The sequence below is a fragment of the Heptranchias perlo genome, chromosome 8, assembly GCF_035084215.1.
Source record: "Heptranchias perlo isolate sHepPer1 chromosome 8, sHepPer1.hap1, whole genome shotgun sequence".
Lineage (NCBI taxonomy): Eukaryota > Metazoa > Chordata > Chondrichthyes > Hexanchiformes > Hexanchidae > Heptranchias > Heptranchias perlo.
In genome coordinates, this window is record NC_090332.1 from 132,215 (window position 1) to 146,640 (window position 14,426).

The following is a 14,426-nucleotide window of genomic DNA, read 5'->3' on the forward strand; positions in this document are numbered from 1 at the left end:
TCTTGTTGTGTGGGGTCCCTTACGGAAGAGCGACCATAACATGATAGAATTCCTCATTAAGATGGAGAGTGAAGTAGTTGAATCCGAAACTAGGGTCCTGAATCTAAATAAAGGAAATTACAAAAGTATGAGATGCGAGTTGGCTATGATAGATTGGGGAACTTTACTAAAAGGGATGACGGTGGATAGGCAATGGCTAATATTTAAAGAACGTGTGCAGGAATTACAACAATTATTCATTCCTGTCTGGCGCAAAAATAAAACAGGAAAGGTGGCTCAACCATGGCTTACAAAAGAAATTAGGGATAGTATTAGATCCAAAGAGAAGACATATAAAATTGCCAGAAAAAGCTGCAAGCCTGAGGATTGGGAGCAGTTCAGAATTCAGCAAAGGAGGTCAAAGAGATTGATTAAGAGGGAAAAAATAGAGTATGAGAGTAAACTAGCGAGAACATAAAAACTGACTGTAAAAGCTTCTATAAATAATGTCAAGAGAAAAAGATTAGTGAAGACAAATGTAGGTCCCTTACAGTCAGAAATGGGGGAAATTATAATGGGGAACAAAGAAATGGCAGAACAATTAAACACATACTTTGGTTCTATCTTCACAAAGGAGGACACAAATAACCTCCCAGGAATGTTAGAGAACCAAGGGTCTAGTGAGAGGGAGGAATTGAAGGAAACCAGTATTAGTAAAAAAAAGTGTTAGGGAAATTAATGGGGCTGAAGGCTGACAAATCCCCAGGGCCTGATAATCTATATCACAGAGTACGAAAGGAAGTGGCCCTGGAAATAGTGGATGCATTGGTGATCATCTATCAAAATTCTATAGACTCTGGAACAGTTCCTACAGATTGGAGGGTGGCAAATGTAACCCCACTACTTAAAAAAGGAGGGAGAGAAAAAACAGGGAATTACAGACCAGTTAGCCTCACATCAGTAGTGGGGAAAATGCTAGAGTCTATTATAAAAGATGTGATAACAGAACACTTGGAGGGCATTAACGGGATTGGACAAAGTCAGCATGGGTTTATGAAAGGGAAATCATGCTTAACAAATCTACTGGAGTTTTTTTTGAGGATGTAACTAGTAGAATAGATTGGGGAGAACCAGTGGATGTGGTGTATTTGGATTTTCAGAAGGCTTTTGATAAGGTCTCACACAAGAGGTTAATGTGCAAAATTAAAGCACATGGGTTGGGGGGAATATACTGGCATGGATTGAGAATTGGTTGACAGACAGGAAACAGAGAGTAGGAATGAACGGGTCTTTTTCTGGGTGGCAGGCAGTGACTAGTGGGGTACCGCAGGGATCAGTGCTTGGGCTCCAGCTATTCACAATATATATCAATGATTTGGATGAGGGAACTAAATGTAACATTTCTAAGTTTGCAGACGACACAAAGCTGGGGTAGAATGTGAGCTGTGAGGAGGATGTAAAGAGGCTCCAATGTGATTTAGACAAGTTGGGTGAGTGGGCAAGAACATGGCAGATGCAGTATAATGTGGATAAATGTGAGGTTATCCACTTTGGTTGTAAAAACAGAAAGGCAGATTATTATTTGAATGGTGATAGATTGGGAAAAGGGGAGGTGCAATGAGACGGGGTGTCCTTGTACACTAGTCACTGAAAGCAAGCATTCAGGTGCAGCAAGCAGTTAGAAAGGCGAATGGTATGTTGGCCTTCATTGCAAGAGGATGTGAGTACAGGAGCAGGGATGTCTTACTGCAGTTATACAGGGCCTAGGTGAGACCACATCTGGAGTATTGTGTGCAGTTTTGGTCTCCTTATCTGAGGAAGGATGTTCTTGCATGGAGGGAATGCAACGAAAGTTTACCAGGCTGATTCCTGGGATGGCAGGACTGACGTGTGAGGAGAGATTGGGTCGACTAGGCCTATATTCACTAGAGTTTAGAAGAATGAGAGGTGATCTCATCGAAACATACAAAATTCTAACAGGACTAAACAGACTAGATGCAGGGAGGATGTTCCATAAGAACATAAGAAATAGGAGCAGGAGTAGGCCAATCGGCCCCTCAAGCCTGCTCCGCCATTCAATAAGATCATGGCTGATCTGATCCTAAACTCAAATCTAAATTCATGTCCAATTTCCTGCCCGCTCCCCGTAACCACTAATTCCCTTTACTTCTAGGAAACTGTCTATTTCTGTTTTAAATTTATTTAATGATGTAGCTAACTGTATGCAGTATTCCAGGTGCGGTCTCACCAATACCTTATATAACTGCAGCAATACCTCCCTGTTTTTATATTCTATCCCCCTAGCAATAAAAGCCAACATTCCGTTGGCCTTCTTGATCACCTGCATACTAACTTTTTGATTTTCTTGCACTCGGACCCCCAGATCCCTTTGTACTGCAGTACTTTCCAGTTTCACGCCATTAAGATAATAACTTGCTCTCTGATTTTTCCTGCCAAAGTGCATAACCTCACATTTTCCAGTATTGTATTGCATCTGCCAAATCTCCGCCCACTCACCCAGCCTGTCTATATCCCCCTGTAAGTTTTTTATGTCCTCCTCACTCTCCACTTTCTCTCCCATCTTTGTATCATCTGCAAACTTTGATATGTTACACTCGGTCCCCTCCTCCAAATCGTTAATATAGATTGTAAAGAGTTGGGGACCCAGCACCGACCCCTGCGGAACACCACTGGCTACTGGTTGCCAGTCCGAGAATGAACCATTTATCCCAACTCTCTGCTTCCTGTTAGATAACCAATCCTCCACCCAAATTCCCGATGGCTGGGGAGTCCAGAACCAAGGGTCACAGTCTCAGGATACGGGGTATGCCATTTAGAACCGAGATGAGAAATTTCTTCACTGAGAGGGTGGTGAACCTGTGGAATTCTCTACCACAGAAGGCAGTGGAGGCCAAGTCATTAGATGTATTCAAGAAGGAGATAGATATATTTCTTAATGCTAAAGGGATCAAGGGATATGGGGGAAAAGTGGGAACAGGGTAGACAATCAGCCATGATCATTTTGAATGGCGGAGCAGGACTGAAGGGCCTATTTTCTATGTTTTTCTGAGACTATGCTCCCTAGTTTTTCACTCTACAGCCAGGGGAAACAACCTCTCAGCATCTACTCTGTGAAGCCCACTCAATGATTTGGATGAAGGGACCGAATGTATGGTTGCTAAATTTGCTGATACAAAGGTATGTAGGAAAGTAAGTTGTGAAGAGGACATAAGGAGTCTGCAAAGGGATATAGATAGGTTAAGTGAGTGGGCAAAAATTTAGCAGATGGAATATAATGTGGGAAAATGTAAACTTGTCCACTTTGACAGGAGGAATAGAAAAGCAGTATATTATTTAAATAGAGAGGGATTGCAGAACTCTGAGGTACAGAGGGATCTGGGTGTCCCAGTACATGAATCACAAAAAGTTAGTATGCAGGTACAGCAAGTGATTAGGAAGGCAAATGGAATGTTGCCATTTATTGCAAGGGGAATGGAATATAAACGTAGAGATGTTTTGCTAAAGTTGAACAGGGCATTGGTGAGACCACATCTAGAATACTGTGTGCAGTTTTGGTCTCCTTATTTAAGAAAGGACATAATTGCTTTGGAGGCGGTTCAGAGAAGGTTCACTCGACTGATTCCTGGGATGAGGGGGTGATCTTATGAGGAAAGGTTGGACAAGTTGGGCCTGTATACACTGGAGTTTAGAAGAATGAGAGGTGATCTTATTGAAACATATAAGATCCTGAGGGGACTAGAAGGATTAGATGCTGAGAGGAAGTTTCACCTTGTGGGAGAGACTAGAACTAGGGGCCACAGTTTAAAAATAAAGGGTCTCCCATTTAAAACAGAGATGAGGAGAAATTTTTTCTCTCAGAGGGTCGTGAGTCCGTGGAACTCCCTTCCCCAGAGAGCGGTGGAGGCAGGGTCATTGACTGTTTTTAAGGCTGAGTTAGATAGATTCCTGATTAACAAGGGAGTCAAAGGTTATAGTAGGTAGATGGGAAAGTAGGGTTGATGTCACAATCAGATCAGCCATGATCTTATCAAATGGCAGAGCAGGCTCGAGGGGCCGAATGGTCTACTCCTGTTCTTAATTCATATGTTTGTATGTTCGTATATAATCTTATATACTTCAATTAGGTCATCTCTCATTCTTTTAAACTCGAGAGTATAGGCCCATTCTACTCAATCTCTCTTCATAGGACAACCCTCTCATCCCAGGAATCAATCTAGTGAACCTTCGTTGCACCACCTCTAAGGCAAGTATATCCTTTCTTAGGTAAGGAGACCAAAACTGTACACAGTGCTCCAGGTGTGGTCTCACCTAAGGCCTGTACAATTGCAGCAAGACTTCCTTACTCTTATACTCCAACCCTCTTGCAATAAAGGCTAACATACCATTTGCCTTGCTAATTGCTTGCTGTACCTGCATGTTAACTTTCTATGTTTCGTGTGCAAGGACACCCAAATTCCTCTGAACACCAAACATTTAATACTTTCTCACCATTTAAAAAATATTCTGTTTTTCTATTCTTCTAACCAAAGTGAATAACCTCACATTTCCCCACATTATACTCCATGTGCCACCTTCTTGCCCACTCACTTAACCTGTCTTATATCCCTTCGCAGACACTGTGTCCTGCTCACAGCTTAATTTCCCACCTAGCTTTGTATCGTCAGCAAATTGGATACACTACACTCGGTCCCTTCATCTAAGTCATTAATATAGATTGTAAATAGCTGAGGCCCAAGCACTGATCCTTGCGGCACCCCACTAGTTACAGCCTGCAAACCTGAGAATGACCCGTTTATCCCTACTCTCTGTTTTCTGTCTGTTAACCAATCCGCTATCCATACTAATATATTACCCTCAACTCCATGAACCCTTATCGTGTGTAACAGCCTTATTAAATGCCTCTTGAAAATCGAAATATACTACATCCACTGGCTCCCCTTCATCTACCCTGCTAGTTACATCCTCAAAAAACTAATAGATTTGTCAAACACGATTTCCCTTTCATAAAACCATGTTGACTCTACTTAATCATATTATGATTTTCTAAGTGCCGTTACCATCTCCTTAAAAATGGGTTCCAGCATTTTCCTGACGACTGATGTCAGGCTAACTGGCCTGTAGTTCCCTGTTTTCTCTCTCCCTCCTTTCTCGAATGGCGGTGTTACATTTGCTACCTTCCAATCCACTGGGACCGTTGTAGAATCTAGGGAATTTTGGAAGATCACAACCAATGCATCCACTATCTCTGCAGCCACCTCTTTTAGAACCCTAGGATGTAGGCCATCAGGCCCAGGGGATTTGTCTGCTTTTAGTCCCAATAATTTCTCCAGTACTTTTGCTTTACTGAAAATAATTACTTTAAGTTCGTCACTTTCATTAGACCCTTGGTGTCCCACTATCTCTGGTATGTTTTTTTGTGTCTTCTCCTGTGAAGAGACTTACAAAAGATTTGTTTAATGTCTCTGCCATTTCCTTGTTCCCCATTATAATTTCTCCAGTCTCAGCCTCTAAGGGACCCACGTTTACTTTTGCTACTCTCTTCCTTTTTACATACTTGTAGAAGCTCTTACAATCTGTTTTTATATTTCTTGCTAGTTTACTCTCATATTCTATTTTCTCCCTCTATCAATTTTTTGGTCATTCTTTGCTGGTTTCTAAAACTCTCCCAATCCTCTTGGCAACATTATAAGCCTCTTCTTTTAATCTAATACTATCCTTAACTTCTTTAGCCACGGATGGATCACTTTTCCAGTAGAGCTTTATTCCTCAATGGAATATATATTCGTTGAGAATCATGAAATGTTTCTTTAAATGTTCACCATGGCTGATCTATCATCGTATCTTATAAAATCATAGAAAGGTTACAGCATGGAAGGAGGCCATTCGGCCCATCGAGTCCACACCAGCTCTATGCAAGAGCAATCCAACTAATCCCACTCCCCCGCCCTATCCCTGTAGCCCTGCAATTTTTTTCCTTTCACGTACTTATTCAGATCCCTTTTGAAGGCCATGATTGCAACTACCTCCACCACCCCATCGGGCAGTGCATTCCAGATCCTAACCACTCGCTGTGTAAAAAAGTTTTTCCTCATGTCACCTTTGGTTCTTTTGCCAATCACCTTAAATCTGTGTCCTCTGGTCCTTGACCCTTCCGCCAATGGGAACAGTTTCTCTCAATCTTCTCTGTCTAGGCCCTTCATGATTTTGAACACCTCTATCAAATCTCCTCACAATCATCTCTGTTCCAAGGAGAACAACCCCAGCTTCTGCAGTCCATCCAAGTCCCTCATCCTTGGAATCATTCTAGTAAATCTCTTCTGCACCCTCTCTAAGGCCTTCACATCTTTCCTGAAGTGCGGTGCCCAGAACTGGACACAATACTCCAGTTGTGGCCGAACCAGTGTTTTATAAAGGTTCATCATGACATCCATACTTTTGTACTCTATGCCTCTATTTATAAAGTCCAGGATCCCGTATGCTTTTTCAATTGCTTTCTCAACCTTCCCTGCCACCTTCATTGATTTGTGCACATATACCCCTAAATCTCTCTGTTCCTGTACCCCTTTTAGAATTGTGCCCTCTAGTTTCTATTGCCTCTCCTCGTTCTTCCTACCGAAATGTAACACTTCGCATTTTTCTGCGTTAAATTTTATCTGCCACGTGTCCGCCCATTCCACCAGCCTGTCTATATCCTCTTGAAGTCTATCACTATCCTCCTCACTGTTCACTACCCTTCCAAGTTTTGTGACATCTGCAAATTTTGAAATTGTGCCCTGTACACCCAAGTCCAAGTCATTAATATATCAAGAAAAGCAGTGGCCCCAACAGTGACCCCTGGGGAACACCACTGTACACCTCCCTCCAGTCTGAAAAACAACTGTTCACCACTACTCTCTGTTTCCTGTCCCTTAGCCAATTCTGTATCCATGTTGCTACTGCCCCTTTATTCCATGGGCCGCAATCTTGATGATACGCCTACCGTGCAGCACTTTATCAAATGCCTTTTGAAAGTTCATATACACCACATCAACTACATTGCCCTCATCTACCCTCTCTGTTACTTCATCAAAAAACTATCAGGTTAGTTAAACACGATTTGCCTTTAACAAATCTGTGCTGGCTTTCCCTAATCAATTCACAGTCGTCCAAGTGACTTAATTCTATCCTGGATTATCGTTTCTAAAAGTTTCCCCACCACTGAGGTTAAACTGACTGGCCTGTAGTTGCTGGGTTTATCCTTACACCCTTTTTTGAACAAGGCTGTAACATTTGTAATTCTCCAGTCCTCTGGCACCACCCCCATATCCATGGATGTTTGGAAGATTATGGCCAGTACCTCCGCAATTTCCACCCTTACTTCCCTCAGCAACCTAGGATGCATCCCATCCGGACCAGGTGACTTATCTACTCAAAGTACAGCTAGCCTTTCAAGTACCTCTTCTTAATCAATTTTTAGCCCATCCAGTATCTCAACTATATCTTCCTTTACTGAGACTGTGGCAGCATCTTTTTCCTTGGCAAAGACAGATGCAAAGTACTCATTTAGTACCTCGGCCATCCCCTCTGCCTCCATGAGTAGATCTCCTTTATGGTCCCTAATCGGCCCCACCCCTCCTCTTACTACCCGTTTACATGCCTGTAGAAGACTTTTGGATTCCCTTTTATGTTGGCCACCAGTCTATTCTCATACTCTCTCTTTGCCCCTCTTATTTCCTTTTTCACTTCCCTTCTGAACTTTCTATATTCTGCCTGGTTCTCACTTGTGTTATCAACCTGACATCTGTCATATGCCGCTTTTTTCCCTTTTCATCTTACTCTCTATCTCTTTCGTCATCCAGGGAGCTCTGGCTTTAGTTGCCCTAGCTTTCTCCCTCGTGGGAATGTGCCTAGACTGTAGCCGAACCATCTCCTCTTTAAAGGCCGCCCACTGTTCAATTTCAGATTTGTCTGCCAATCCTTGATTCCAATTTACCCGGGTCAGATCCGTTCTTATCGTATTGAAAGTGACCCTCCTCCAATTGAGTATTTTTACTTTAGAGTGGTCCATGTCCTTTTCCATAGCTATTCTAAACCTTATGATACTATGATCGCTGCTCCCTGAATGTTCCCCCACTGACACTTGCTCCACTTGGCCCATCTCATTCCCTAGAACCAAGTCCAGCAATGCCTCCTTCCTCATTGGGCTGGAAAAGTACCAGTTGAGAAAGTTATCCTGCCTCTGTGCCCCTTATATTATTATTGTTATCCCAGTCTATATTAGGATATTGAAGTCCCCAGTTATCACTACTCGAATAGCTTTTAATCTAATTTCCCAGTCTACCTTAGCCAACTTGCCCCTCATACCTATGTAATTGGTTTTGGACTTAAGTACGTCACTCTCAAACTCAATGTTAACTTCTATCCTATGATGATCACTGTTCCCCAGAGGATCCCTTACTATGAGATTACTAATTAACCCTGCCTCATTACACAAGACAAGATCTAAAAGAGCATGTTCCCTGGTTGGTGCCACAAAGTATTGTTCTAGGAAACTGTCTCGAATGCATTCTATGAACTCGTTCTCCAAATTACTTTTGCCAATTTGATTTGCCCAGTCTATATGAAGATTAAAGTCCCCCACGATTATTGCATTACCTTTGTTACAAGCTCCTCTTATTTCTTAATACTCTGTCCATCAGTATAACTAATGTTAAGGGGGCCTATAAACCACTCCCACCAGTGTTTTTTGCCCCATTATTTCTTATCTCCACCCATACTGATTCTAGTTCCTGATCTTCCAAGCCAAGATCCTTTCTCACAACTGTCTTTATGTCATCCTTTATTATCAGGGCTACTCCCCCCACTCCTCCTCCTCTTTTACCATTTTGTCTGTCTTTTCGAAAAGTCAAGTACCCTGGAATATTTAGTTCCCAACCATGGTCATGTTGCAACCACGTCTCAGTAATCGCTACTAGATGGAACCCATTTATCTGTGTGCCATTAATTCGTCTATCTTGTTACGAATGCTTCATGCATTCAGATAAAGAGCCTTTCATTTTAACATTTTACTATTTTTCCCTTATTTGACCTTATTCACCAATGCACTATTACCGTTAAACTCTCTGTCCCTTCCTGTCACACTGTTTATATTTACCCAAATCGCTACACTGCTCTATGGCCTTGACTTTTCTCTTTAGATTTATAAATTCCACCCCCCCCCAACCTTTTTAGTTTAAAGCCCTATCTACAGCCCTAGTTATTCGATTCACCAGGACACTGGTCCCAGCCTGGTTTAAGTGGAGATCATCCCCAATGGAACAGCTCCCCCTTTTCCCAGTTCTGGTACCGGTGCCCCATCAATCGAAACCCCCATCTCCCACACCACTCTTTGATCTGTTTGACCCTATGCCAATTTGCGTGTGGCTCAGGTAGTAATTCAAAGATTATTGCCTTTGAGGTTCTGCTTATTAATTTGGACCCTAGCTCCTCAAACTCCCTCAGCAAAACCTCATTCCTAGTTCTACCTATGTTGTTGGTTCCTACTTGGACCATGACAATTGGATCCTCCCCCTCATGCTTCAAGTTCTTTTCCAGCCGCGAGGAGATATCCTTAACCCTGGCACCGAGCAACAACACAGCCTTCAGAACTCCCGGTCACGGCTGCAGAGAACAATATCTATCCCCAACTATACTGGGGATACCCTACCACTACCACATTCATTTTTACACCCCCCACTTGAATGGCTTGCTGTAGCACAGTGCTGTGGTCAGTTTGCCCATCCTCCCCGTAGTCTTTGTTCTCATCCATACAGGTAGCAAGTACCTCATACCTGTTGGACAAGGTCAAAGGCCGAGGCTCCTCCATCACTGCATCCTGGGTCCCCATACCTGCCTGACTCGCAGTCACATCCTCCTGTCCCTGACCACAGACCAAATCTAAACTACTACCAAACCAAAGGGGTGTGACTGCCCCCTGGATCAAGTGTCCAGATAACTCTACCCCTCCCTAATACATCACAATGTCTGCAGCTCAGACTCCAGCTCAACAACTCAGAGCTGTAGTTCCTCGAGTTGCAGACACTTACTGCAGTTGTGGTTACTCGGGATCTCGCTGTTCTCCAGCAACTCCCACATGCTGCAGTTACGACACACCACCTGCCCTGCCATCCCTATCTATCCTTGTTTTATATATTTAATTAGTTAAAATTTTTATTCACTCGATAGTTTTAGTTTATTAACTAATTAGTTTATCTAGTTTAAGTCTTTGATTTAATAAAATAATTATAGTTCCACGTCCTTTGTATTCCATCCCCCTTGAGATAAAGGCCAACATCCCATTAGCCTTTTTAATTATTTTTTGTACCTGTCCAATAGCTTTTAGTGATTTCTGTACTTGGACCCCTAAATCTCGCTGTTCATCCCCAGTTCCTGCTACTCAGAAAATACTTTAGAAAATACTCTGATCTCTTTCTTAGGTCCAAAGTGGATGAGCTCACACTTCCCCACATGAACTCCAGCTGCCACAGTTTTGCCCACTCACTGAATCTATCAATGTCCCTTCGCAACTTCCTGCTCCCATCTACACGATTTATTGCGCAACCTAACTTAGTGTCATCAGCAAACTTAGATATACATTCATCCAAGTCACTTATAAATATAGTGAAAAACTGAGGCCCCAATACAGATCCCTGGGTGAAACCACTACTCACATCCTGCCAATTTGAGTACATACCCATTATCCCTATTCTCTGTCTCCTACCTCCTAATCAATTCCCTACCCAAGCCAATATGTTGCCTGCAATTCCATGCGCTCTCATTTTTGTAAACAGTCTCTTATGTGGAACCTTGTCGAATGCCTTCTGGAAGTCCATAAATAACATCCATAAGACATTCCCTTATCTACCACGTTAGTTACGTCGTCAGAAAATTCAACTAGGTCCGTTAGACATGACTTACCCTTTACAAATCCATGCTGAATCTCTCTGATGAGCTCATATTTGTCCATGTTCTCAGTCACTCTGTACCTAATAACAGATTCTAGTAATTCGCCCACAACTGACGTTAGACTAATAGGCCTATAATTTCCTTTTTTATCTCTCTTATCCTTCTTAAATAATGGAATGACATTGGCAATTTTTCAATCCAAGGGGACAATTCCTGAATCAAGAGAGTTTTGGAAGATCATGACTAACGCAGCAACAATTTCTTCACCTGACATGCTGATGCCCCCCCCACTGTCCACCCATCCTGTCCCCCTACCTCCTGCTCCCCCTCCTCCGTGTCCTGCTCTCCCACCACCCGTCCTGTTCCTCCCACCCCCCCCACCCCACCCGTGTCCTGCTCCCCCCCACGTCCTGCTCCACCACCCCCCGTGTTCTGCCCATATGCCACCAGTGGCTATCCATGGTCCCAGTCAGGGTGCGATGTACTCTGGACTGGCTCAGACTCCCAGGGTAAGGAATGTCCCAGAAAGCTCCAGTCAGTGCTCAGCACAGGTGCGTCAGAGCAAGGAGACTCACTGTGGGACCCCGGCCATCGCTAAACAACGAAGTAAAATTTCAATTCATGTCTACTTTTCAACAGGAAGTAAGAGAATACTCTGAATAGAAAGCAGCTTTGAGCCTCCCTTCCCTCTAGTACCTTTACTTTAATTTAGGGGATGGGTAAATCAGAGTTCACCAACCGCATGACATGCTGCTCACAAGGTAGTCTCGACATTCCAACACAATCTTTCACAGGCAAACGGTGAGAATTTACTGGAATTCAAACCTTATTGTCAGGACTGATATCCACATCTTCAATCTCCCCATCGTGAGCCCTGAAGTCAAAACTTTTCTTCATACTTGGGAACTGGGGGGGAAAAATATCCACTGTTTCCATTTATCTCTAAACATTTCCCTATTCATTCCATTTATCTCAATACATTTCCCCCGGCACAGACTGAGACGCCTCACCTCACTCACTCGGCACAGACTGAGACGCCTCACCTCACTCACTCGGCACAGACTGAGACGCCTCACCTCACTCACTCGGCACAGACTGAGACGCCTCACCTCACTCACTCGGCACAGACTGAGACGCCTCACCTCACTCACTCGGCACAGACTGAGACGCCTCACCTCACTCACTCAGCACAGACTGAGACGCCTCACCTCACTCACTCGGCACAGACTGAGACGCCTCACCTCACTCACTCGGCACAGACTGAGACGCCTCACCTCACTCACTCGGCACAGACTGAGACGCCTCACCTCACTCACTCGGCACAGACTGAGACGCCTCGCCTCACCTCACTCACTCGGCACAGACTGAGACGCCTCACCTCACTCACTCGGCACAGACTGAGACGCCTCACCTCACTCACTCGGCACAGACTGAGACGCCTCACCTCACTCACTCGGCACAGACTGAGACGCCTCACCTCACTCACTCGGCACAGACTGAGACGCCTCACCTCACTCACTCGGCACAGACTGAGACGCCTCACCTCACTCACTCGGCACAGACTGAGACGCCTCACCTCACTCACTCGGCACAGACTGAGACGCCTCGCCTCACCTCACTCACTCGGCACAGACTGAGACGCCTCGCCTCACCTCACTCACTCGGCACAGACTGAGACGCCTCGCCTCACCTCACTCACTCGGCACAGACTGAGACGCCTCACCTCACTCACTCGGCACAGACTGAGACGCCTCACCTCACTCACTCGGCACAGACTGAGACGCCTCACCTCACTCACTCGGCACAGACTGAGACGCCTCACCTCACTCACTCGGCACAGACTGAGACGCCTCACCTCACTCACTCGGCACAGACTGAGACGCCTCACCTCACTCACTCGGCACAGACTGAGACGCCTCACCTCACTCACTCGGCACAGACTGAGACGCCTCACCTCACTCACTCGGCACAGACTGAGACGCCTCACCTCACTCACTCGGCACAGACTGAGACGCCTCACCTCACTCACTCGGCACAGACTGAGACGCCTCACCTCACTCGGCACAGACTGAGACGCCTCACCTCACTCGGCACAGACTGTGACACCATAATAAGAATAAAACTGGACGGACCACCCGACATCGGACCACTAGGCACCAGACACGACAAAGGCAAACCAAGCCCAGTCAACCCTGCAAAGTCCTCCTCACTAAAATCTGGGGACTTGTGCCAAAATTGGAAGAGCTGTCCCACAGACTAGTCAAGCAACAGCCTGACATAGCCTTACTCACATAATCATACCTTTCAACTAACATCCCAGACCCCTGGGTATGTCTTGTCCCACCGGCAGGACAGACCCACCAGAGATGGCGGTACAGTGATATACAGTCAGGAGGGAGTGGTCCTGGGAGTTTTCAACATTGAAACCGGACCCCATGAAATCTCATGGCATCAGGTCAAACATGGGCAAGGAAACCTCCTGCTGATTACCACCTACCGCTCTCCCTCAGCTGATAGAATCATAGAAGTTTACAACATGGAAACAGGCCCTTCGGCCCAACATGTCCATGTCGCCCAGTTTATACCACTAAGCTAGTCCCAATTGCCTGCACTTGGCCCATATCCCTCTATACCCATCTTACCCATGTAACTGTCCAAATGCTTTTTAAAAGACAAAATTGTACCCGCCTCTACTACTGCCTCTGGCAGCTCATTCCAGACACTCACCACCCTTTGAGTGAAAAAATTGCCCCTCTGGACCCTTTTGTATCTCTCCCCTCGCACCTTAAATCTATGCCCCCTCGTTATAGACTCCCATAGATGAATCAGTCCTCCTCCATGTTGAGCACCACTTGGATGAAGCACTGAGGGTAGCAAGGGCACAGAATGTACTCTGGATGAGGGACTTCAATGTCCATCACCCAGAGTGGCTCAGTAGCACCACTACTGACCAAGCTGGCCGAGTCCTGAAGGACATAGCTGCCAGACTGGACCTCCGGCAGGTGGTGAGCGAACCAAGCAGGTGGTGAGGGAAAAACCTACTTGACCTCGTCCTCACCAATCTACCTGTTGCAGATGCATCTGTCCACGACAGTATTGGTAGGAGTGACCACTGCGCAATCCTTGTGGAGACGAAGTCCCATCTTCACACCGAGGACACCATCCAACGTGTTGTGTGACACAACGATCATGCTAAATGGGATAGATTCAGAACAAATCTAGCAGCTCAAAACTGGACATCCATGAGGCGCTGTGGGCCATCAGCAGCAGCAGAATTGTATTCCAGCACAATTTATAACCTCATGGCCCGGCATATTCCTCACTCTACCATTACCAACAAGCCAAGAGATCAACCCTGGTTCAATGAGGAGTGGAGAAGAGCATGCCAGGAGCAGCACCAGGCGTACCTAAAAATGAGGTGCCAACCTGGTGAAGCTACAACTCAGGACTACATGCACGCTAAACAGCGGAAGCAACATGCTATAGACAGAGCTAAGCGATTC

The 14,426-nt window shown here is 45.0% G+C and overlaps 1 protein-coding gene and 1 long non-coding RNA gene across 3 annotated transcripts in view; one reads left to right on the top strand and one right to left on the bottom strand.

Moving 5' to 3' along the window:
• The window catches only part of preb (prolactin regulatory element binding), a 55,375-nt gene that overhangs the window by 34,873 nt on the left and 6,076 nt on the right, over positions 1 to 14,426 (bottom strand). For both annotated transcript variants that reach the window (XM_067988457.1, XM_067988456.1), the window contains exon 4: positions 11,749 to 11,829. In XM_067988457.1, the coding sequence (XP_067844558.1) occupies positions 11,749 to 11,829 (81 nt within the window). The remainder of the gene's footprint in view (positions 1 to 11,748; positions 11,830 to 14,426) is intronic.
• LOC137324313 (uncharacterized) overlaps positions 1 to 14,426 on the top strand; it is a 60,007-nt gene that overhangs the window by 19,098 nt on the left and 26,483 nt on the right. The gene's annotated exons all lie outside the window — the stretch shown is intronic.